This window comes from Microcebus murinus, chromosome 7 (genome assembly GCF_040939455.1).
Source record: "Microcebus murinus isolate Inina chromosome 7, M.murinus_Inina_mat1.0, whole genome shotgun sequence".
In the NCBI taxonomy this organism is placed as follows: Eukaryota; Metazoa; Chordata; class Mammalia; order Primates; family Cheirogaleidae; genus Microcebus; species Microcebus murinus.
Window position 1 is genome coordinate 62,792,200 of NC_134110.1, and position 26,176 is coordinate 62,818,375.

The window sequence follows — 26,176 nt, forward strand, 5'->3', positions numbered from 1 at the left end:
AGTGAGAGCATAATGATATGTAACAGGTTTGGAATTCCTTGATACCATAAGTAATTTGCCAATTTATAAATAAACAAACCTGCTCATCCTTGCGTCACATTTCTGTGCACAAACTGATGAATTCAGTGAAGAAAAATAAAATAACAATGAAAAAAAATAAAATAAAATTTTGTAGAAATGAATGTGTTAGTTCATGAAGTATGAAGTGATATTTTTAGTTCTAGAATTTCACACTGCAACTTAGATAATTTAAGTATTTGTTGAGTTCATTTAATATCACAACATATTTTATTTATTCTGAAATAGAAGTCTATATTTTCTCAGATTTATTACAATTATGTTTTCAAATATTTAACATAATTCAGTAGTGATGTTTGACAGCACAATTTAAAATGGCACAACAAGGGCATAGTCTTCTCTATTATTAATAATTCAGGTTAAAAGGTCAAACGATGAAATATCAGTATTCAATACTTCATGTAGGTCTTGATGCTATGTTGAAAAATGCTTTCAATGATGTGAGGTAATCAGTGTAATATGTTACCATATACAAATATATATTCCTTAGAAATATATTAAAATTGTGCCAAAATTTCCAAAGTACAAAACATATCAAAATTCTAATACTTCAAAAATCACTTGTTTCATCAAATTTAAAAAACATGAGCAATGCATACAGAATAGCATATTAACATGAGATATATTAAATATAACTCTAAAAGATAAACTTTCTAAAATATTATATACAGTGAGAATTCCTTTAATAAGAATCAAAACAGATAATCCAAATTGCTCAAAATTATTGATGTTACACCTATTACATATACTAAAGCTATCATATAAATCTTTTTACACTTTTAAAATAACTGTTAACCTGCATGTCTAAAATTGTGGTTTTAATGTAAAATGTTGAGTGATTTATATTACTGAATATAAATCTGCAGCCGTAAATTTTGCATTAATGTAAGGATCTGACAATCCAAGGGAAAGAAAATGAAGTAATCTGCCAGTAAGAAGTCCTCAAGCCGGGGGTCAGATCATGTTCATGGAAACCATCTGGTTGGGACCCTCAGAGCCACACCAAACACAAATGATCTTTTAAAAAAATATCCTATTCATTAATGCATCACAGCTGCACTGAGTGTTACTTCATTTTTCCATGGCAACATCCGTTCTGTTTCAAGGATCTTGTTTCAGTTTTGGTAGCAACGTGTTCTTTTGCCAGTATTGAACACATTCATGTGTTAAAGTGAAGGGATTATTATAAATTCTTGAAGTAGAACCACCTCTATTTTGATTCTTATTAGTTCAAAGGCTACATATCTAAGTATGATGTACTGAGGACAAACCAATAAAGTAAAATTTATTTGTTATTCTTATTTTAATAAATGAAATGACTGTAATGCATTTTTTTCTGAAGTTCCAAGTTTATGTGCTATCGGAAAAATACATGCCATTGTGTGTCTATATTCCTTTATATGAGATTTGGAATATTTAGATTTTTCTAATTTATGTGCTTATCACTGTGATCACAATTCAGTTAAAGAGAAGAGACTAAGATAGGTTTCATTTCTCAATTAATCTGAAAATCTTAATTAGCCACTGCACATCATATAAAACATTTTATATATAAAAACTTTGAAATGTTGTATCATATGTTCTGCCCTTTTAAATAATGTTACTATTTCCTATTCCCAAATAATATCTCTTTATTTAAAACTTCAAAATTTAGCGATCATTATATTTTGCAAAATTTCTGCAGAATGAAATATTCTCTATATAAATGTATTATATTTTCTGAAAATAGTTTCAAATTAAAACAAAAATAAACATTTTAAGTTGTATTTCATTCACTTTTTCTTCCTTTTACTCTCACATTCTATAATATCTACCATGAACTGAGATGGAACGCAGGAATACAAAGACAAAATATATAGTCCTAGCCCTTAAAAAACTTCAAACAAGAGCATTTTTAAAAATTATACTAATATCCTTATAGAATTCTAACTGGAACCTAAACTCTATGAAGTCAAACATTTACTTCTTTTGTACACTGTGTAGTCTCGGTACATAGTACAGTGTCTACCAGGTACCAGGGACTCAATACATAATTGTTAACAAGTGAACACAATTATTTTTATTAGCATCAGATATTGATGTTAATTAAAATAATTGTTTCAAGCATGCTATTCATCATTTCATTTCCACAGAGGCAGCCTATTAGGATGATTAATCAAACAGATTTGTCAGCCAGACGAATACAACTCCAGCTGTGGGACCTTTGACTAGTTATTTAATCTTGCCATGATTTCAGTTTCCTCATCTGTACATAGGGGAAAAATCACAGCATTGATATAAAAATTTAATGTAGTAAGTGCCACATAAACATCTGCTAAAGGAAGAAAGTCAGCAAACAACACTGAGCATCTACTATATACCATATATTAGTCTCCACGGATTTACAAAAGATGTTTACAGTACGTTTATTTAAAAATACTGTTATTTTTGGTTTCACTATTTTATACATATAGGGGCCATCAAAATAGTAGTATTTCATTTGCACTACAAGAACTATATAAACTACCACTCAAATCACAGTTTTCCTATTTGATAAATTCTCAATGCATAATAAAAATATTTTGGATATCTTCACATGTAATAGAAATCTAAATATACCAAATTTGGGTGCTTAAGTTAAAAACCTCAAAGGTGCACCTTGGCTGTCTTTCTTTCTAGAGTAAGCATTATAAAACTCCATGCTTTTTCCATAAAAAGTTGTCAAGGGAACACATTAAAAATTACCTAGATTTGAATTCCAGACATCCTCCTTCTAACAAACTACTGTGCAATGGCTATTACTTGTTCAATAATAAAATAAGAATGTGGGTCTGTATGCAAAATTTGTAAATATTATATGTAAAAACTAACTTTTATAACTAATGTGATTGACAGTTAATCTGTCTGGTCTGAAATGTCTACTCCTTATTAATCCTGAAGATAAAAGCCAAGGAGTTTACTGGATATAAGGACATCAAGCAGTATAATTATTTCATCACTAGTCATGTTCCAGATTTCACTTCCTAGGAGAGACTTCAACTGGCCTAGCTTAACTGGCTTATGGTGCTTGAGACATCTTGACTGACACTGTCATTAAAATCACAGAGAATGTGGGAAATAGTTTCCTAAAGGAATAAAAGAGCATTATTAGGAAAAGAAAGAGACTAGGATGCTTGGTATGGAAATTAAAAAGTCCATTAGACTAGACTGTCTGTTCAGACTTCAGAGACTACAGAATTAAAGACAGAAAGAAAAAAGTAAAAAGAAAAACATCACACCTAGGAAATGGCATAGGACAGCAACATGAACTTTAATGTAAATAACCAAAAAAGCTGAATTTGACAATAACCAGGGAAATGTTCTCCTTTCTTAGTGAATTCCAGGCCAGAGCATTTCTACTGAATGAACTGCATGCTATTGCCAATATGTCTTCTGGAATAAATATGTACTTTTTTGAAGTATAATATGTAGGATCTTTGCTAAACAGCAGAAAGAGAAAAGTCGCAAAGAATAAGTGAGTTTATGCTAATCTATTGCTAAAAGGTCCCCTAAAGTTTATATATTAAAAAGAGACTAAGACTACATATAATATTATAAAATAATCCATCATAATTAAGTACAGAAGTTCCTTTTCTGCACTGAAAAATAAATAGGTTATAGCAAATAATGTTTTTATGTGATACAAGTCTTTCTATCCCAAATAAAAAAGAATATGGGATTAGCAAATACCAACTTTGGCTCCAAAATCAACTTTCCAGAAACTCTAATTTCAAGTATATTTACTTACTCAAACTTTCCCTAAAAGAATATTTTTTGATGCCTTTAAGTTATGATGCTTTTTTTATCTGATGACAACTTCAGGGTTTCCTATTTTGTATTTTGGTTCATAAAACATCTTAGAAAATGTACAATGCATTTGAAAAAGAAAAAGACTCCAGAATCTTAGAGCCTAGGTTTTAATTATTTAATCAGACTCTAATTTTCTATTTTAAAATGTTCACAATACATTAACATCTGGAAATGTTTAAATATATAGTATATTTAATACAGGGCCAGGACTAGGGTGAGGCAAGCGAAGTACCTAGGTCATATTCAAGATAACCTATACAAAGATACATCATCTAGTCTTCCTATAATTACGTTATCTTATACTCAATCAGCTTAGCTTACTCCAAATAAGGAACCACAAAATAAACCCTACACTTAGAAATAGTGAGGATGACCGATCTTATGTTATTACACATAACATAATTAAAAACAAAATGAACATCACTATCTTTACTTACAATTAATTTATAATGACACATAAGATTAAGTTCATTGTTGGTGATGAAGCTAATAAAAGCACTGCATCATTATGAAACAAGCAAAAGAACCAAAAGAATCCCACAAGAATGTTAGAATTGGAAGTAACCTTAAATATTATTTAATCTAACCATTTCATACCACAGAGACACAAAGTAAAATCCATAGCTAACAACTAGATTTTGACACTGCTGACCACCAGCTCCTTGAAATTCTACACACCCTTGGCTTTCATGAACCCTCTGGCTTCTCCTCTTACATTTCTGATCACTAACTTAGAGTTTTCTTCAAGTTACTTTCTCTTCTTCTGACTAGACCTTGTCCAGTTAGCACTACCTTGAAGGAAGGCATAGATGAGTATTTATACAGGTATTATGTGATATACAATAGATCATAAAATGACAGTTTTATTATAGATGAAAGATTAACACTGAATACAAATGTTCAGCAACACCTTAGAATATTATGTATTTCCTGCTTCTACAAACACAGATACTGTAAATGAAACAAATGTTTCTTGCATTCATGTTGTCTCACCTGTGCTATCTGAAATCACCACTGTACTGAAGGAAGAGGACAAATGTGTCAACACAAAAGAGTTATCAGAATAATATTGCCGGGCGTGGTGGCTCACGCCTGTAATCCTAGCTCTCTGGGAGGCCGAGGCGGGTGGATTGCTCGAGGTCAGGAGTTCGAAACCAGCCTGAGCAAGAGCGAGACCCCGTCTCTACTATAAATAGAAAGAAATTAATTGGCCAACTAATATATATACAAAAAATTAGCCGGGCATGGTGGTGAATGCCTGTAGTCCCAGCTACCTGGGAGACTGAGGCAGGAGGATTGCTTGAGCCAGGAGTTTGAGGTTGCTGTGAGCTAGGCTGACGCCACGGCACTCACTCTAGCCTGGGCAACAAAGCGAGACTCTGTCTCAAAAAAAAAAAAAAAAGAATAATATTAATAGTAAAAGGATTCATGATGGCTGAGATTGGTGAGGTATAGGTGATGTCTGTGAAACAGTGACATTCCTTCAAGCTAAGAGTTAAGACAATAATAAAAAAATGACAAGCCAGACTTTCTCTCTCCCATTCTTCTCTTAGCTTTTTTATAAGCAACATGTTCTCAGAAAAAGAGAGGATGCAAAGGATTTTCAAAATCCATGTTACGGCCTCTTGAATTAAATAATATTTCAAATAAACACTTTCACTGAGAGATATTATGCAGCTGAAGATGGTTTTAGATATATTTCTAAAAATTTTTGCTAGATGTAAGTTTTTATAATAGTAATTAATTGGATTTCACTATAGCTATGCATAAAGTGTCTGTATCTGTCTGTATTCATTTTCCATGCTGTATAACAAATTACCACAAATGTAGCAACTTAAAAAAGCTGCAATCAAGGTGTTAGCCACCTGTGCTTTCATCTCAACACTCACCTAAGGAAGAATACACTTCTAAGCTCACCCTGATTGTTTACAGACATAATTTCCTCACCTCTGTAAGAATAAGGCTAGTCAAGCACAAATCACAATTGCAAAGCTGTGGAAACCACCCAAGTGCCCATCAATTCATGAGTGGATTAATGAAATGTGGTATATGTATACCATGGAGTACTACTCAGCTTTAAGAAACAATGGTGATATAGCACCTCTTATATATTCCTGGATAGAGCTAGAACCCATTCTACTAAGTGAAGTATCTCAAGAACAGAAAAACAAGCACCACATGTACTCACCAGCAAATTGTTATTAATGGATCAACACCTAAGTAGACATACAGGAATAACATTTATCGGGTGTCGGGCAGGTAGTAGCTGGGTATATACAACCACAACGAGTAAGATGTGCAACGTTTGGGCTTGAAGCTCTTACTAGAGGGCGGGGGGGGGGGGCATTGGGCAATATATGTGACCTTAACACTTGTACCTCCATAATACACTAAAATGAAAAAAAAAAAAAAAAGAATTAGGGCTAGTCAAAGTATAGGACATACTAGGGACTCCATAAATACCTTCTCAATAAATTACTAAAATTCCTTTTAGCCACTGAATTTTGATCTACATCAAGGATCCCTTATTTTGATAAAGGGACACATTTTAAATGTTAAATTTAATTGGAAAATAAAAGAAGCTAATAACCAAAGAAGTAGAACAAATTGATGCTTTCTCGTTGAATACTATATATTTTCTTCAATATTCAGTTATTTTCCAATACATTTACACTTTTTGGCATATTACTTCCCATAAAACCAATATTCTGTTTAATTTTCTTTCAGCCTAAAGGATTTCTTTCAGCATATTTTGCAGTAAATTTCTACTGGAGAAAAGTACTGTCTTCATGTATTTATTGGCCAATATTTTCATGGATGTTTTGCTGAATATACAATTCTATGTTAACAGTTTATTTTCCTCAGCACATAAAAGATGTTATTCCATTGTCTTCTGGCTTCCATTGTTTCTAATCAGATGTTAGCAGTTATTCTTACCATTCCTTATCTGTATATAACATGTCTTCAGGTTCTTTCCCTTCCCCCCCCTTTTACAGAATATTATGGGGATAAAAACGTTTTGGTTACATAAATTGCTTTTGTACCATTTGAGTCAAAGTTATAAGTGTACCTATCCCCCAGACAGTCTGCACTGTACCTGTTAGGTGTAAATTTACCCATGCCCTCCTCCCCCATTCTACCTGCTTGATTTCTGATGAATGTTATTTCCATATGTACACAGGAGTGTTTATCAATTAATTTAAATTTAATGGTGAGTACATGTGGTATTTATTTTTCCATTCTTGTCATAACTTCACTTAGAAGAATGGTCTCCAGTTCCAACCAGGTTAATAGAAAAGGTATTAACCATTTTTTTTTTTTTTATGGATGAGAAGTACTCCATGGTATTTTTTTTTTTCTGAGACAGAGTCTCGCTTTCTTGCCCAAGCTAGAGTGAGTGCCATGGTATCAACCTAGCTCAAAGCAATCTCAAACTCCTGGGCTCAAGCAATCCTCCTGCCTCAGCCTCCCGAGTAGCTGGGACTACAGGCATGTGCCACCATGCCCGGCTCATTTTTTCTATATATATTAGTTGGCAAATTAATTTCTTTCTATTTATAGTAGAGATGGGGTCTCGCTCCTGTTCAGGCTAGTTTCAAACTCCTGACCTCGAGCAATCCTCTCGCCTTGGCCTCCCAGAGTGCTAGGATTACAGGCCCAGCCTCCATGGTATATATATACCACATTTTATTAATCCACTTATGTATTGGTAGGCACTTGGGTTATTTCCACATCTTTGCAATTGTGAATTGTGCTGCTATAAACATTTGAGTGCAGATGTCTTCTTTATAGAATATCTTTTTTTCCTTTAGGTAAATACTCAGGAGTATGATTGCTGGATCAAATAGTAGTTCTACTTTTAGTTCTTTGAGGTCTCTCCAGACTACATTCCATAAAGGCTGTACTAGTTTGCAGTCCCACCAACAGTGTATGCATGTTTCTATCTCTCTGTATCCACGCCAGTATTTGTTGTTTTGGGACTTTTTGATAGAAGCTATTCTCTACATGCTTTTAAAATTTTTTCTTAAAAATGAACCCTTATACACTGTTGGTAGGAATATAAAATAGTACAATGTCTATGAAAAACAATGTGGAGAGTCCACTTGCTCAAGGCTTCTTGGGAGTGGCTCTGGGTCATGGTCCCCAAATTTGGCTCAGAATAAATCTCTTTAAAACTAAAAAATATATATATATATATGGAAAATTTTTCAAAGACCTAAAAAATATTTTTACCATTTAATTGAGCAACCTCACTACTTGGTATCTACCCAAAAGAAAAGAAATGATGCTATCAAAAAGATATCTGCACCTATATGTTTATTACAGCACCATTCACAATAGCAAATATTGTGAATATATAGAATATATATCCTATATATTCTATATATATAGAATCAATCTAAGTGTCTATCAGCTGATGATTATGACGACTGAGTGAAGAAAATGTGGTATGTGTATATATACATACATATACCTACACACATACGGGAACACACACACACACACACACAGAGCATTGGATACTATTCAGCCATAAAAAAGAACAACTTGCAGCAACCTGGATAGAACTATAGGCCATTATAATAAATGAAGTCAGGAACAGAAAATCAAATACTACTTGTTTTTACTTATAAGTGGGAGCTAAACTATAGGTATGCATGGCCAAACAGAGTAGAATAACAGACACCGGAGCTTTAAAAAATGGGAGGGTGGAAGTACAGTGTGGGATGAAAAATTACCTAATAGGTACAATGTACATTATTTGGGTGACGGGTACACTAAAAGCCCAAACTTCACCACTAAAAAATACATTCATGTAACAAAACTGTACTCATACCCCCAAATATATAAAAAATAAAATAAAATAGATTTTTGGCCTCCAAAACTATGAGAGAATAAATTTCTATTATTTCAAGCCACCCAGTTTATGGTAATACGTCCTGGCAGCCCCAGGAAGTTAATATTATTACTGCCTTAGGAAACTGCCCTTTTAGGAAAGACTATCTAATTATGGCTACACATGAGGGTTTTAGCCTCAGGCAGATTTGCATATGAAATTCACTTTATTAAAGAGTAATTGATTTTGGGCTAAATTACTAATCTAAGCTTCAGGTTTTTTCATCTGTTAGAAGGTATAATAATGTTTACCTTATAAGATTATAATAACAATTATATGAGACAACTCATTTGGCCATATAAGAGCCCAATAAACGAATGATGATGGTGTTATTTTTCTAAAAATTATTAATTAAAATAAAAATTTCTCCTTAATCTTAGTTTTTCAGTAGTTTGATTATGATGCACCTAGCTATGATTTTCTTTATATATCTTTCTTGGAGTTTTCTAAGATTCTTGGGTCTTTGAGTTGCTTCTCACTTTTTGGATTTTAGCACCATGGTATATGGTAATGTCAGTTAGGATCTCACCTGTCTGTGGGCTTAAAATAACTGTCATTTTGAAGATGATATAGCTTGCTCTCATAGTTAAGGTAGAAGTGAGTTTTTCCTTCAACTTTTTACTTGTTAAGAAGAAATAAAAGGACCTAGTACTTATAAAATTCTGGTACATATAAAATTCTATAAAGATGCCTCTGGTATCAGAATGCATGAGTATTACCTGTGAGAAAATTTTTACCAATATTAAAAATGCTGAAAATTATAAAAGATTATAGAAATTACGGACATAGTATTTCTAACTTTTATTTTACCTGTAGTGTGAGACTCTTCACTGCATTCCATACTATTCCAATAAATTCTTTCATTCTTTCTTCAGGACTTCTGCAGCCTTCAGATATATTCAACATGGCTTTCACAGGGACTGACAATGGTCGGGATTCTAAGTAAAGAATAGCTAATTATTTAACAGAAACAGACCTTATAACTTCACAAAAATATCTTAAAAGTATTTTCAAGAGTGTTTCTTTTCTTGCTTAAAATTACAGCTTCTACATATTACAAAATTAGATCATTTTACCTCGTAGAATTACTAGTTTTCTCTTGAAAAAATATGAAAAAGAACTCCAACTACAAAGCACTTGATTAAGCTAACATTGATAGGAAATGAGACTTTATATATGTAAATTATTTTGTTAACAAAAGATTATCCATAAAAATTTCTCAATTAAAAAAAGAGACTATGATGATAACCAAAAGTAGTATGTGATTACATAAAAGCAAATTTCTTTCTTTTCTTTTTTCTTTCCTTCCTCCCTCCCTCCCTCCCTTTCAAGAAATGAAATCACACTGTGCCACCAAGGCTGAAGTGCAGTGGCATGATCACAGTTCATTGCAACCCTGCACTCCTAGACTCAAGCTATCCTCCTGCTTCAGCCTCACAAGCAGCTGGAACTACAGGTGTGCACTACCATGCTCAGCTGGTTTTTCTGACTTTTAATAGAGACAGGGTCTCACTATGTTGCCCAGGCTGGTCTCAAACTCCTGGTCTCAAGCAATCCTCCCACCTTGGCCTCCCCAAGTGCTGGCATTATAGGCCTGAGCTACCACACCAGGGCAGACTTCTTTCTTTATAAAGTTAAATGTGATATTCCACTCTCTATATTAAGTTATTAAAAATTTAGTTCATACGAAGTAAAGAAATTAGAGAATTTCAACAATTTTTTATAATGTTAAGATTCAGGAATTATTTTAATAATTTATAATATATATCTAAAAAGATTCACATATATTTATACAATACATATGTTAATGCAAACTTATAATTTATATGTACGATTTAATGTGCTTTTTAAGTAGTATAAAATAAAGATCTGGATTTTCAAGACTTCTACTAAATTAAGTTTGAAGATCCTAGGATGCTCTCCAAAGTAAGCAATACCATAATCACCACTATGAGAATGATTAGTTGCCATATATCCACTCACATTTCCGCTCTCCTCACAAACTGGTTCATATATGAGCATTTATACAAGATTTAAAGTACCTTAAGGGCACTGAACACAGACCTTTTTCTTTCTCATACTTACAATCCCACAGACTCTGATATTGTGAATATTAGAAATGATTAAAAGTTTGTTAAAGAAAACCAGTTTGGAAAAGACCTGCAGAGATGTCTAGGACAGAGCATTACAGGCAGATGAAACAAAAACATAAAAGCCTGAAGTTAAGTGTATGCTTGGGACTTTCAAAGTATACAAGCAAGAACGGTTTGAGCAGAGTGAATGTAGTGAGAGCTATTAATACATAGAGAGACCAGATCTTACAGGGCTTATATAGACTGTAGTAAGGAGACAGTTTTTACTTAAGGGAACTAGGCTATAGTAATGGATTCTTAATACAGTCATGGCATTATTAGACATACATTCTGAAAGAATGTCTGTGGCTTCTGTGTAGAAAATTGACTACATGGATCATGTGTTGAAAAAAGAAGACAAGTTGTAAGAGATGGTGGCAGCAGCGAAGGTGGCAAGAACTGGTGAAATTCTGTATCAATTTCAAAATACGGCCAACAGGGATTAGATGTACAACAAAGGAGAAAAAAGAAGCAAGGATAACTCCAACGGTTTAGGTCTCAGCAACTGAATGAATGGAGCTATAGGAAGAGATTTGAGAAAGAAAGAAACTTAGCATTGGACATATTGAGATATCCATTAGACATCCAAATAAAGATATCACATGGCAAACAAATAAACAACTATAAAAAAATGGAAAAAAGTATGAACAGATAATTCACAGAAAAAAATGTGATTTGGCCAGCAAACTTATTTTTAAAATGCTTAACCATGCTAACACACAAAGATATAAAAATTAAGGCAGCAATATGATACTGATATTCCTTTTCATCTGTTACATTGGCAAACATTTTAAAGAGTTAATTTGTATGCCTACAAAATTTGTCATTGTTAAAGCCTCTTGCTTAAGAATGTTTCATATACTGGGATTATAAATAGGTATGGTCAATAGAGTAGAACTATAAAAGAGGGCAATTTGTATCTTTAAAAAATTTAAACATGCAGGCCAGGCTTGGTGTGGTGGCTTAGGCCTGTAGAAGCACTCTGGGAGGCCACGCTGCGAGGATCGCTTGAGGTTAGGAGTTAGAGACCAGCCTGAGCAAGAGTAAGACCCTGTCTCTGCTAAAAATAGAAAAAATTAGCCAGGCAACTAAAAATAGACACACAGAAAATTAGCTGGGCATGGTGGCAGGCACCTGTAGTCCCAGCTATTCAGGAGGCTGAGGCAGGAGGATTCCTTGAGCCCAGGCTTTTGAGGTTGCTGTGAGCTAGGTTGACGCCACGGCACTTTAGCCCAGGCAACAGAGCAAGACTCTGTCTCAACAAAACAAAACATAACAAAACAAAACAAAACAAAACAAAACAAAACAAAACAAAACAAAAATGTGTGGTCTTCTATAAAATAATCCCATTTCTAAGAATCTATGCTACAGAAATACTAAAACATGAGAAGAGTGCGTATACATAGTTTATAAAGGATGTTCAGCAACAGCTAAACTATTTATATTATCAAGAAAGAAAGGGAGGGAGGAGAAAAGAAGAAACAAAGAAGGGGAAGAAGGGAGAAAATGCGAAACAATATATCTGTCCATCAAAACAAAATGGTTAGATTAATTTTGGAATACTTGCAATAAAGATTATAATTCAACCATTTAAAAATGCAGTATGGTTAAAGGTATGACAAAAAGCACATTTTTGATATTTTATGAAGTGAAAAAACTCAAACATATGTGTGGTACAATCCAAAAATGTTTTTAAATAAGTTTAAGTATGTATTTGTTTTCCAATACATAGAAAAACTTATAAAAGACGAAATAAGCAAGTCTTTGACAGAGACCTCTGAGGAAGACAAAATGGAAATGATGATGGGTAAAGAAGAGGTAGGTATTTAAGTCTTTTTAAGTCTGTGTATTTAGTCTTTATTAAGTCTGTATATATTTCAGAATTAATATTTTATAAAATAAATTACCTGTTATAATTTTTTAAGACACATATTAATTTACTTTGTACTTATTTGGATTTCCTTTTCTTTTGTGTATTACTAGCTATTATAAGGAAATGGTTACCTAAATTACAATAGAACTTTACCAACTTAAATAATTGGGGTAAATGCAGAATAAATTTTAAAATTCTTTGAAAAAACAAACACTAAAGGTTTCCACAAAAGTCACTTATTTATCAAATTTTTAAAACCTACTGATATAAAATATTAGTACTACATCAACATTGTTACTAGAATTCAAAAATAAATCCATTTAGTAAGTGCTAAAATTGCCAAGCAGTGTGGATACTATTACACTAACATGACTACTATTTCCAGTCACTACTAATCAAAACAGCCAAGTGACTATTGTAAATGCTATATTCTCTGATATGATGATCTACTAAGAAGAATTAGGGGCCTTGAAATCTAAATGTGGCTTAAAAGGGCTGTCCACATAGCTTTGAAAAATATAATTAGAATTACCACTTTTCAATCCATCATATTTTCTGAAAGATAATAGAAAGACAAGTTTGTCAAAATAAAAAAGATATTATTTTATGTAGTTTGGTATATGCTATAGGCAAGATAGGTTTATTTCATACAACACTGCCAATTTGACACACATGTTATTTAATCAAAACCTCTACTGCATTTACTACATTCTAGGGACTGCTGTAAGTACTTTGCAAATACTAACTTATTATATATAAACCTTATAACAACCCCACAAGAAATGCCCTATTATTTATACTCTTTATCATCACCATTTTCACATAAGGGAAATGATCACAAAGAGGTTAAGTATTTTACCCTAAGCCACCCAAATGGTAAGTGGCAAAACAAGGATATGAATCTAGGCAGTCTGGTTCCAGAGTCTATCATTTTGACTACTATGCCATGCCGCTTTTTCTATTATTCAATTCCCACACAATGACTTCTAGTTCTATCAAACATATTATAAATGTGTAATATTTCTACCAAGTTTAATGGTATCACAAATAGTTTAGAAATTATCAGATTTATTCATTCCCACTGGAGGTACATAAAAACTACATTTAGCATAGTACTCAGATTGCAAACATACCTACTACATTTTTAGTCTATAGCAATAAATAAGGTAATTTTAAGACCCAAATTTTACTGATTAAAATAACATCAACAATTATTTATTGGGGATGTACCACCCAACTTGATACAATATTATTCCTTCATTTCAGTGCCATGGAAAAAGCACTACACTTGGAGTCAACTTCAGTTAGTGTTTTAGCTATGCCACTTTCCACGATTTGGGAAAAGCAATTTAATCTAAGTGTCAGTTTTATGATCTGTACAAAAAAGCTAATAATATTTATATCTAACATCGAGAATACTATTTGGTTTAAATGTCGTAATGTATACAAAAACAGCTTATGAACGTATTATAAATCTAAGAAATAAAGATTAAAATTAACTAATCATTAATTATGCAAAGAAAAGAACTTGAAGGTTGCCAGATCTTAAATACAATTGTACCCCTATCAAAATCAACCTTTAGTTTTAGTTCTATCTTAAATGCCATCTCCTCTGAGAATGGTCACTAATTTCCCAAAATTCGATCTGGTCCTTCCTCTATAATCTGAAATAATTCTGTATAACGTATAATTCTTCATGGTATAATACTAAACATTTGGATGTCTGTCTTTCCAAAAGGGCAGTTGAGCACAGTAATATGTTATGGCAATAAATGGCAATGGTTAATGGTTGGACACTAAAGACATATTCTAGGTTATGGACCCTATGACACTTACTCTTCCAATGAGAAATAATCTTTATGTATGTATTTATTAACATATCACCAATTATATTAAATTGCCTAAAAAAGCACAAAGTTAGAAACTTCAAGGCCATAGAATTAAATGACTGTATTTTTTTGCATCTACATTTCAATCAATGATTTATATCAAAACATTCCTTTGCCTTCTTCAGCTTGAACTGGAAGCTGGTAACAATTACTCACAGTCAGTATGTCAAAATCTCTGTTCTTATTTTGAGGGTTTGAGTAATTATGTCAATGGTTAAATGGTAATTCTAAATATCCTGTAATATATGTAAACCAATGGCACTAAATATTGACATTTGATACCATATAACTTATATTCTTAAAGTTTAAGATTCTCACAATAATGAGGTAACTTCTTGGTATCAAAAAGTCAAAAAACATTTGTTTAGCTACAATTATTCCATTCTCAAATATTTCTTAGAATTAAGCCCTTTCTGTCCCAGATTTTAATCTTTGGCTATATAAAAGCCTTTTTAAAGAAAGAGGTGCTATCACTAACATAGGCTTAGTCAGTAAAGGAGGATAGCTTTTAATAGCATAAGTATAAAAAGATTTTCCTATAGCAATTTTTCATTTAAACATAAAACTTCTAACCATCAATTTATGTTTATAGACTTCATCCAAGATAGTATTCATGTAGTATTCATTCACTGAAAGGACAATCCATGTTTCCTTTATCTATTCATTTCAGGTAGCATTGAGTATAATGCCTTGCTCAGTAAATATTGGTTAATCAATCCACTGATAATCTTTTTAAAGAGAAAATTATCATATATATACCTTTTTGAAATCTTTTCCTAATAGCATAATATCTGACATTTTTGTCAAAATAATATACCGTCGTGTAAGGTACCCGGTTACAATTTATGATTTCATTTTCATTTGAAATTTCAAATCATCATCAAGAAAAAAAGTTTGTCAACTTTTGTTTCTCCTTAATGTTCACGGGAAATCAAACTGTTCAGCCATGTATTCATAACTAAGACAATATTATGCCAGGGGAAACTACCGTAACTGCAGTTTAGTTAGCTATTATAAAAGGAAACTCAAAAGACAAAAATATAAAATCTCTAAAAAAAAATAAGCCTTGCAAACTCAGATCATAGATCCTGGAGAGGCAGCATACTTTAAAAAGTCATAAGCAAATACAGAAGATAACTACAAAAAAGAACTCATAAGGGAATCAAGGCACTCTAAAAGATAAAAAAGGAAAAGTTGCAAGGCCATTGGGAAAGAGAGAAATGCTTCAGTAGCACCTGAAGCAGGGCAGTGGAGCTATTTCATTATAAAGCTCAAGACTGAGTGGTGAACACTAGGCTATCGAGAAGGGTACACTTTCTAGATTTCTGGGCAAGAATTTGAAGTAAGAAGGATAAATCCTCAGAAGAGAAACCAGATCTTGACACAAGAGTAATATGCAGTCTCACATTTCATTATCTTATCCACAAAATATCATGAAAAAGTAGGATAAAGTATTAATTATTCATGTTTTTCAAGGTGTCTCTTGCTATATGGTCTATTTTTCGAAATACTTCTATTAGAGAAGTAATATATGCTAATAGGAGAAAATCAGAAAATGTAGCTAACTAAAAAATAAGGAAGGAGGAAGGAAAAAAGGAGAGAGAAAAAAATTAAAATATCCTATAATTTCAACATGCAAAAAACTTTCAAAAACTATTTATGGAGCACCTATTACTTTTTAGTGCTTAAGATAAGAACTGGGAATTCTATGGTGGGTAAAACAGACATAGTTCCCAGTCCTAACAGAGCTTACGTACACATGTAGCAGGTTTTAGATTTAAAATAAAACCAAAAATCAAAAAACTCCTTAGTGGTAGGATTTCAGACACCAGTGGGATTAATATATTTTAGTTTCCTCAAAGCATGAACTCGGGGGAATCAGAAAACCTAGTTACCATTAATTTTATTCTACCAGTTCAAAATGTGTGATTTTAAAATCACTTCTACTGGGCCAGGCACAGTGGCTCATGCCTATAATCCCACTAATTTGGAAGGCAGAGAAGGGAAGATCCCCTAAGGCCAGGAGTTGGAGACCCACCTGGCAACACAGGGAGTCTCCGCCTCTACAAAAAATATCAGTATTAGCCAGGCATGGCATGGCGTGCCTATAGTCCCAGATACTTGGGAGATAGGCAGGAGGATTGCTTGAGCCCAGGAATTTGAGGCTGCAGTGAGCTATGATCATTCCATTGCATTCCAGACTGGGTGACAGAGCAAGATCCTGTCTCTAAAAAAAAATTTAAAAAGAAAAGAAAATCACTTCAATTATTTAGGTTTCAGTTTTCTCTTCCATAATATTCAGGAGATAAATAATAAAGGCTGTCTAAATCTCACTGGAAAATCATGGGACAGCACAGGGATTATGGATGTTTGTGAAGAAAAAGAAAAGGAGGCATTTAAAGGGGGGGGGAAGAAAAGGGTGGAAAGAAGGAAGAAGAGAATGAAAGTGAAAGAGAACGCATGTGTGAGTGAAGAGTAAATGCATTAACACCATCTTGTTATAAATAGTACAGCAAAGATATGAATTTCTTTAGAATCTAACCTTCAAGTTATATATAGGTTACTACATTGATCCACTGAGACCATTAAAATTCTGTCACCTTGGCCTCACTTCCAAAACAAATCAAACCAAACAACAAAAATTTTAAACTTTAATAACATTTATAGTGTGTGTACACCACAATCAAAACTGCCACCAGCAGAAATAACAACATGAGTAGTAAATGAGCTAAAACACTTCCAGATAGTATCATGTGATACTGGAGAAGGAGTAAGAAGTTTTAGCTTGAAAGTCTTTTTACTTACAACTGTAACAAGCTGGCATTATTTTCCAATATTTTACACTCAGATCTAAGGGTCATTAAAAAGACCAAATTATTCTAAGTGTGACTATAACACAATGCAGCTGATTTTTATGTAGAACTACAAAACTGGTGTCAATATTTGATGTTCAGGCCGGGCGCGGTGGCTCACGCCTGTAATCCTACCACTCTGGGAGGCCGAGGCGGGCGGATTGCTCAAGGTCAGGAGTTCAAAACCAGCCTGAGCGAGACCCCGTCTCTACCATAAAAATAGAAAGAAATTAATTGGCCAACTAATATATATAATATAAAAATCAGCCGGGCATGGTGGCGCATGCCTGTAGTCCCAGCTACTCGGGGAGGCTGAGGCAGGAGGATTGCTTGAGCCCAGGAGTTTGAGGTTGCTGTGAGCCAGGCTGACGCCACGGCACTCACTTTAGCCTAGGCAAGAAAGCGAGACTCTGTCTCAAAAAAAAAAAAAAAAAAATTTGATGTTCACCCTTCATAAGCACCTTGCACTCTCTTTTCCCTTCCTGCAGTTAAGCCTTTACCTTAACTTTGGTTTTTGTAGTTACATATAAGGGTTCAGAGAGAAACTAAAGATAACCTAACTATAGGATTATACAATATAAATGAGAAAACTTTGGTTAATCAGATTGCTACTAGAATGTCAATGTTCACATCTATTTTTTTAGAAAAAGAAAGGAGAAAAAAGAAAAAAGGAGAGGGGAGAGGTAGGTAGCAATGGATCTTGTTCATCATAAACTCAAAAGTGTTATTCAATGTCCATTTACTACACACCAGGGCAATGCAGTAAGGGCTAAAAAAATATGACATAATCCCTGCCCTCTAAGCGCTTACAATGTAAAGGGAAGATATAAACATAATTAAATACTATGATTATCACACATTATGGTAAATATCGTATTATAAAATATTCTGGGAACACAGAAAGACTAAATCAAGCATTGGCAGGAAAGTCTTCACAAGGAGGTGACATACAGTTGGACTGAAAGGAATTCTTAGAGAAAGAAGGAATTGCAAACAGAGAGAACATGAATAAAGGCACAAATGCACAAAGTGTGAGTAAAGTATACTGCATAGAAAACGCAACTGGTATACTAGAAGTAGGGCTAGAAAGGTAAGATAAGGCCTAGTTGTGAAGGACCTTTAAATATCATAGTAAGTGAAAGGTGGCCTTACTAATAAACTATCTAACAGAAAGTAAGGGAAATGAACTCATAACACAACTATACTTTGTTTAATTAAAACACCTAAGGTCTAACTCGTTATCTCTAAGACTTAGTTTTCTCTGCCTTGAAGAGCAGACAGTAGGGCTGCAAACTCCCCACTTCAGTTCTTGCCAGCACCAAATTTCAAGGACTCAGATAACCCAGCCTCACAGAGAAAAGAAAAATAAAAAAATAAAAATTACCTAAAAGACTTCGCCACTACTTCTTTTATCAGTCTGCTAAAGCGGGGGTGGGGTGGAGGTGGGGGGAGAAGCCATCTTTACCCTTTAAAACACCAGCTGCTTTTCCTCAACTGCCCAGCTTTTTCATCACCCCCCCTCTCTCTCCCTCCCTCTCTCTTTCTTTATTTCTCCCCCCTCTCTCCCTCCCCCCCTCTCTATCTCTCCTCCCTCTTTCTTGGGAAAATAAAGTTTGTACTTCTTTCCATTCTAGACTTTTTCTGAGAAGTCTTTTTCACCTGTGCTATGAGCTACCTAGTAAATTTCTACATTTTCAGTAAGAAACATAAAGTTTATTCTGAAAGTACTAAGAAGACAGTGAAAAATTTTAAGCAAGGCAGTGTGATAAAATTTGAATTTTAGAAGTGAAAATTCTTACATTAATACAAAGGATGTATAATTGGAAGAAGGAGAGAGTGAAAACAGAGCTGAATTAGGAGTTGTTTTGGTAATACGCCAAATTCTTCTCATTTTATTTGATTGCTGATACAGGAGTTTTAAGTTGAATCTATTATGATCCCAGTTCATAATCTGAATGCTAACTTAAATAAATTCATGAAATACGTTTATCTGATCTGCACTTAATTCCCCTTTAAGTGGAGAACAGGAAAAGTTAAGTTTTGATCCTTGACTACTTTGTGGGAGCCCAAAGAAAAACTGGCCTAAAAAGTTCATTCTTTGGTTCATGATTTGACATATATAATTGCAATCATTTTTAAGTATCCACTGAGTATATAATTGTAAGTTTTTATTGAAAATATCATTTATCTTTCACTTCTTCAAACTTGTTTCAAATACTCAGAGAGAAAGTGAAATTGATTAACTGAGGTTCCTACTTCTAAGGATACCTCTAGCATTTCACTTTGCCTGAAAGAAGGGATGATGCCATAAAACCCAGACTGGAGTCAAATTCTTTTCTCAATATTAGCCCCTTGAAAATTAGACAACTCTGAGAGACACCGTGTTGACACTGTATTACTTTACCTCTTTAACTGAGTAAAACTAAGGATCAAAGATAAATAAGTTCTGTAACTCTACTAGAGAAAATAAAGTTACATTTTGTATACCTCATTAAGAAGGCCCAAGACTGAGAATCATGCCTAATACATATAGATGTTACAAAAACTGTAATAATCCTATATAACCTGAGTGATCCTAGAAAGAACACATCCCTGTAGCCCCTAATATTCACAGCCTTGCCCCCTAATTCTGCCTTATAAACCCCCAAGGTTAATTCCGTCATGCCCTTTATCTTCCATTTATGTTAGCCACATAGGAGAAGCCCAAAATTCTAAGAACAGCCCCTATTACCCAAATTCTCATCACCAAACAGATCTGTACAACCCCATCTAACCACACTCTCACTCCACAACACTGGAATCTCTTCAATTCTGCCCTTCAGCACTCATGATACATCATCAGCAAAATCTCCTATATCTTCCTCAAACTCTTTCCTGAACCCACAGCCCTAAGGATCAGCAGAGTGGCTAAATGGAAGGTACCTGGTTCACTGCTTGGAGGAGAGCTACTGAACTCTGAACCCAGCAACAGGCCTAGCAAGAAATGGATTCTATGTACTGAATCAAATCAATGAAACTTTTGTGGTCATTTTTTTAAAGCCATTGGACAACACTAACTAATAGGATCTGTAAGAGGAACTGAAACAGTTGATCACTTCTACCTTCTTAAAACACTTTTTTTAAAAACTTTTTTCTAAATACGACTGTCTCTATGTTTCCCTTCACCGTCACTGGTAACTTCTCAGTTTTCTTGCTAGTTCTTCATTTTCCAGACCTGTCAATGTTGAAATGTGCAAGGGTTCAATCTTTGAGCCATTTCTTTTCTATACAAACACTCTCTTCTTAGATGATCTCATTCAGTGTCATGGCTTTAAGTATCCTCTGCAAGGATTCTATTCCCAGGGAACAGTCTGAACCTCTCCTCTAAGCTTCAGACTGTTTATCTAGCTTCTGACTCACATCTCCTCTTGGACATTTAACAGGAATTTCAAATTTAACATAGCCAAAGCAAAACTCCTGAATCTCCCTCTGACCCATACTCTTCATCTTATAGTACTTCAAGTCTCAGTAAATAGCAAATCTACCTTTATAGTTGCTCACACACACATAAAACCTAACCCCTCTCTCTCATACCACATATCTTAACAATTACCATAATCTTATTAACTCTATTTCAGAATATATCCTGAATTTGACCTTGCATTCTCCAGTAATACAACCCTGGTCCAAGTAACCATGATTACAGGTATATACTATGGCAACAGCCACATGGCAACTAGACTACCTCTTCTATACTTTCTACCCTATAGCCTATTTTCAACACAGCACCCAGAGTGATACTGGTAAAATAGCCAGAAAAGGTAACATCACTCCTCTACTTAAAACCCTTCAGTGACATCCCATCTTGCTCACTTTTATTAGTCAAAGTCCTCACACTGGTTTATAAGTCCCTATAGGAACTGTCTTTCTTACTTCCCCTTCCATCCCTCCTCCCAGTGCTCTCTCTGCTATAGCCATGTGGTCCTCCTTTCAAGTCCTTGAAGGCAACCATACTGACAAGAATACAGGGTTGAAGAATACAGTAGAAGAGAACCACATCCCCACCAACTTTCTCTCAATCATCTATTTCCTAACATCCTTAGGAAATAGGAAATCTCAGAAGCATTTTAGAAATTTCAGCACAGCAGGAATAAAGGCAAACAGATGCCTACTTATGAATCTTATTATATTGGTATTCTTCCATTCTGCTGATGTGGCTTGGAAAACATTTGACAATGAGATAAAGGAAAATGCTAGCCTCTTCCAAGACTTTCGAGCTACGGAAAAGTTGCTTAGTTCAATTAGGTAAGCATTGCTGAGTGCCTAGTTGTGCTAGGTCCTGAAGAAACAAAGGCTAGAGTCACACCTTTGAGAACCTTACATTCTAAAAAGAGAGATGGACAGGTAAAGAGAGAAAATTTTATCATAATGCAGAAAGAACAATAATAGTAAATGCATTGTCATGTGATGAACTCTCTGTTCTAAACCACATGTGTATATCTATGGAAAAGAAGCTATAATTCATCTATCATCCTAAAAATGATTTGATGGTTTCTGTAAAGAAATATAAATTTATATATACTTCTTGAAAAAGTTAAGAAAAAAAGTCATTTTTTTGTTTTAAAAATAACCTAAGTCTGTATTTTCTTCTTCATTTCCTTGGCTATCAATCTATCCAAAACCTTCATTATTGCAAAGTAGATTTACCCACAGTTCTGCAAAGGGTCTTTCTCTTTTGCTTCCACCCTACAGACTAGTCTCAACAGTATAATACTATTTAAGAATGAAAGCAATTCCTAAAGTCTCTGGTAATGATACCTTTCTCTAAACTGTCCTCACTTCTATAAAGTCTACTACATTGCCCATTACTTTTCTTTCTCCAGTTAGAACCTAAAGTTCATCAAAACAGAAGTCATGTCATATACAACTTGTAATTTCCCAAAGCACTTAGCACAGAGTTAAGAACAATGCAGCAATTCAAGATTATATTTACTGGTTTCAAGACTAGAAATAAAATTTTACCCTAATATCCTGGGTTGTACTTGGGACTATTCTTATCATAATTTAATATTTTAAAACATATCTAAATTTCTGATGTAGTGGGAATACTCTGAAAGATTATGTATATAGCAATTGAAATTGTACTATGAGGTGCTGACTCCTTCTGAATATCTGATAAATATTTCTGAGAAATCTGGGAAGAGATATGAAAAGTTATTGGATATCAATTTAAATCAATTAAAGGAAAAGGGGTAAAAAAGATTAAGGAGTATGCATTTATCCTAAATATAAATAACAAGTGAGAAAAGGGTTTTATTCCTTCATCTAACAACTATTTACTCCATGTTTGCTAAATGCTAGAAATGGTTGTTAGATTCTGGGAATAAAAAAGTGAACAAATCAGATACAGTCCTTGACATATATTCTAGAGAAGGAGAGAGGGGGAAAACATGTAAGTTTTTTGTAAGTATTATGAGGACAGAAAAGAGGTGGTAAGGTAGGCAATCCTGGGACAATAGCACAGATCTATTTAAGAAAGACTGAATAGGAAAGGTTTCTTTTTTTTTTTTTTTTTTTTTTTGAGACAGAGTCTCGCTTTGTTTTCCAGGCTAGAGTGAGTGCCGTGGCGTCAGCCTAGCTCACAGCAACCTCAAACTCCTGGGCTCAAGCGATCCTCCTGCCTCAGCCTCCCGAGTAGCTGGGACTACAGGCATGCGCCACCATGCCCGGCTAATTTTTTTATATATATATCAGTTGGCCAATTAATTTCTTTCTATTTATAGTAGAGACGGGGTCTCGCTCTTGCTCAGGCTGGTTTTGAACTCCTGACCTTGAGCCATCCGCCCGCCTCGGCCTCCCAAGAGCTAGGATTACAGGCGTGAGCCATAGCGCCCGGCCAGGAAAGGTTTCTTTACTGAAAGGGAAACATTTAAACTAAGACCTGGGGCATGAAAAAGATATAGCTATGAAAAAAGCAATGGAAACAGGAAAAGTAGCATATGCAAAAGATTCTAGGACAAGAAAAATCACTAAGTGTATGAGGAAATGAAAGAGGATCAGTATAGGAGAAAAATTATGAAAGATGGAATGGTAGGAATCTGGGTTTTATCTTAAGTGCAATGAGAAGTAACTAACATGTTTTACAGGGCATGACATGATCCACTTTAGACTTTTAAGGCTTTTGCTACCACATGGACAATGGATTAGGGTAGGTGAGATCAGAAAATAAGATAATATGGAATGACACCAGTAAGAATAGAGTACCTTTGCATTATTCTATACAAGAATTAATGTGGCTCTTACTAGGGTTGCAGCATACAAATAGATTCAAGACATAACTTGGAGGTAGAAGGGAGAGAAAAAGGAGACACTAAGGATCAATCCTAGGTTCAGCCTTGAGCAACATGGTGAATGGAGGTGGGGGAAGAGGTACACAGTTGTAAAGATTGAGGAAGGCAAATAAAACAAGACATTTTGGTCTTGAGCACCCTGTAAGATACCTAAGCAGAGATGAACAGGCATTGGATATGCCTTTTCACCTTTAAAAAAGAGAAAAAGAAAAATAAGACAGGTATAAAAAGCAGATTAGTTAGATAAATATCAAGGAGAAGGCAGATTGTCACTGTGAAATAAATTTTATTATGTAGGCATGAATTGATATATTGCATTTAAAGGGATCTTACAGATGATTACGCTCCAAAGGAGAAAAGAAAGAATACAATTACACCGTAAGGTAGGGGACTACTAGACAAAGTAAGTTTCACCATGCTTGAAGTCTACAATTTTCCTTTTGAAATTAAAGCATCAAAAATGTGATCTTTACCTTTTGTGTCTTATTTTATTACTTTAAACAACTTCTACATATCTTACTTTGATTCTTACAACATTATGAGGAATTGTTGCATATACTTATTACCATTTTATAAATGAAGAAAACAAGGCTATGTGATGTTAGCTTGACATGAGTTGAGGATAGGATCAAAACCTTGGTGTTTTGGTTCCTAGTTTACTGGTTTATTGACCATACTTTCCTAATTCTTGATCTATATTTTTACACTGATTATTATTTTTGGCAGCTTTATTTGGCAATATAAATTTAAATGACTTGAAGAGAAAATGACCTTTTCATAGCAATACTATTTTTTAAATTTCTAAAGGTTAGATAATATTTAAAGCTTTAAACAACTTGCCATAGAACTGCAATAATGCCTGAGACTTTTCATCAAAATACAGACTACATTCGATACTATCACTCTTGAAAACCCTTTGGGAAATAATGGCTTTTGGATTCTGCAAGTCAGCGTGACATGGCATGCAAAATTGCATCTCATGCTGAGCCAACCAGGAAAATATATGTCATCACTATGTGACATTCAGAATTTCATCTGGAAACTATAATCTTGTTCTGACTGCTAAAAGAGGGTGAAAAGACTGTATAAAAAACAATTTGGTTGAATTTTTGCCAGTTTGTATAAAAACTAGAATAACTTACACTTATTTCCAAAGATCTCTATATTTGAAAAACTTGTACTTGTTAGCATCACAATGTACTATCAAAGAACTTTAAAATTAAGTAACATAGTTCAAATCATGTTATGATTAATTCAATTTAATGGATCTATTGGAAAAAATATTTACAATGAAACATAAAGTTGAAAAATTAATAAATTGTGCAAAGCAGAACTGTATTGTTCAAAACTGTATACAAGAACACACCCTAATTCCTTTCCCCTAACTAAATAAACCCTAGCTTACAAAAACAAATACCCCCCCCAGACCTTTGTAAAGTCTACAATTTGTCTGATGTATCTCATGTCTTTCTCTTCTACAATCTTTTTCCCCTGCTCCCTAGTTCATATGTGTAATGCCTTCATAATCCATTTACCTTCCTCCTATCAAAACAGAAATGTGTGAATGTGATTAAGTTGAAGTGTTATAAAATCAACAGTTTATATTTTAAATGTGTGACTAATAGTAAAATGAAAAATTAGCAGACACAAACTAGAAAATCTCTCTCAGAAATTATCCTCCTGAGCCATGTTTCTAGTATTCCTATATTTCCTGGTATTATAATCTCATTCCCCTGAACATAGGGGTGAATACAAGATCCAATCTGGGCGGGCTCTGCACCATCATAGTATCTAACCTCGCTGGCCATAGTGCCTGTCCAAAATGTGAGCACACGATTCAAGACAGGTCAAGCAAAATCCTTTTCAGGTATGTTTTCAATAGACATTGGACAAGATCTGTTTCTCTCTGATCACAGAGAATTAAGTATGTGAGCTCAGAGGTACCACAGTCATGCACAATGCTATGTCAAGAAACCTATGTTCAGAAAGAGAAAGTTAAGCCAATATGAAAAGGCAGAGCCCTGACAGTATAGAGACTCTGGTTCTAAGTCATTCCAAGAAAAAGATCTGTCTTTGCCTTTCTTACCATTTTGGTTATGGGAATCAATAAATAGCCTCCTCCTTTTTTTTATTTTTTACTTGAAATCCTTTGAATACAGTTTCTGTATCTTGCAATCAGAGACTTCTTTTTAATTTAGAAATGCTTATACTCTAGTAAAGGAATCACCTATCAATTAGGGGGAAAACCAGGCAATATGTTAGTAGACACACATGCCCTGCCCTTAGCAACATCATTAC

The 26,176-nt window shown here is 34.0% G+C and overlaps 1 protein-coding gene across 6 annotated transcripts in view; it reads right to left on the bottom strand.

Moving 5' to 3' along the window:
• The window catches only part of VPS13B (vacuolar protein sorting 13 homolog B), a 761,111-nt gene that overhangs the window by 383,584 nt on the left and 351,351 nt on the right, over positions 1-26,176 (bottom strand). For all 6 annotated transcript variants that reach the window (XM_012762009.3, XM_012762013.2, XM_012762010.3 and 3 more), the window contains one exon: positions 9,614-9,741. In XM_012762009.3, the coding sequence (XP_012617463.2) occupies positions 9,614-9,741 (128 nt within the window). The remainder of the gene's footprint in view (positions 1-9,613; positions 9,742-26,176) is intronic.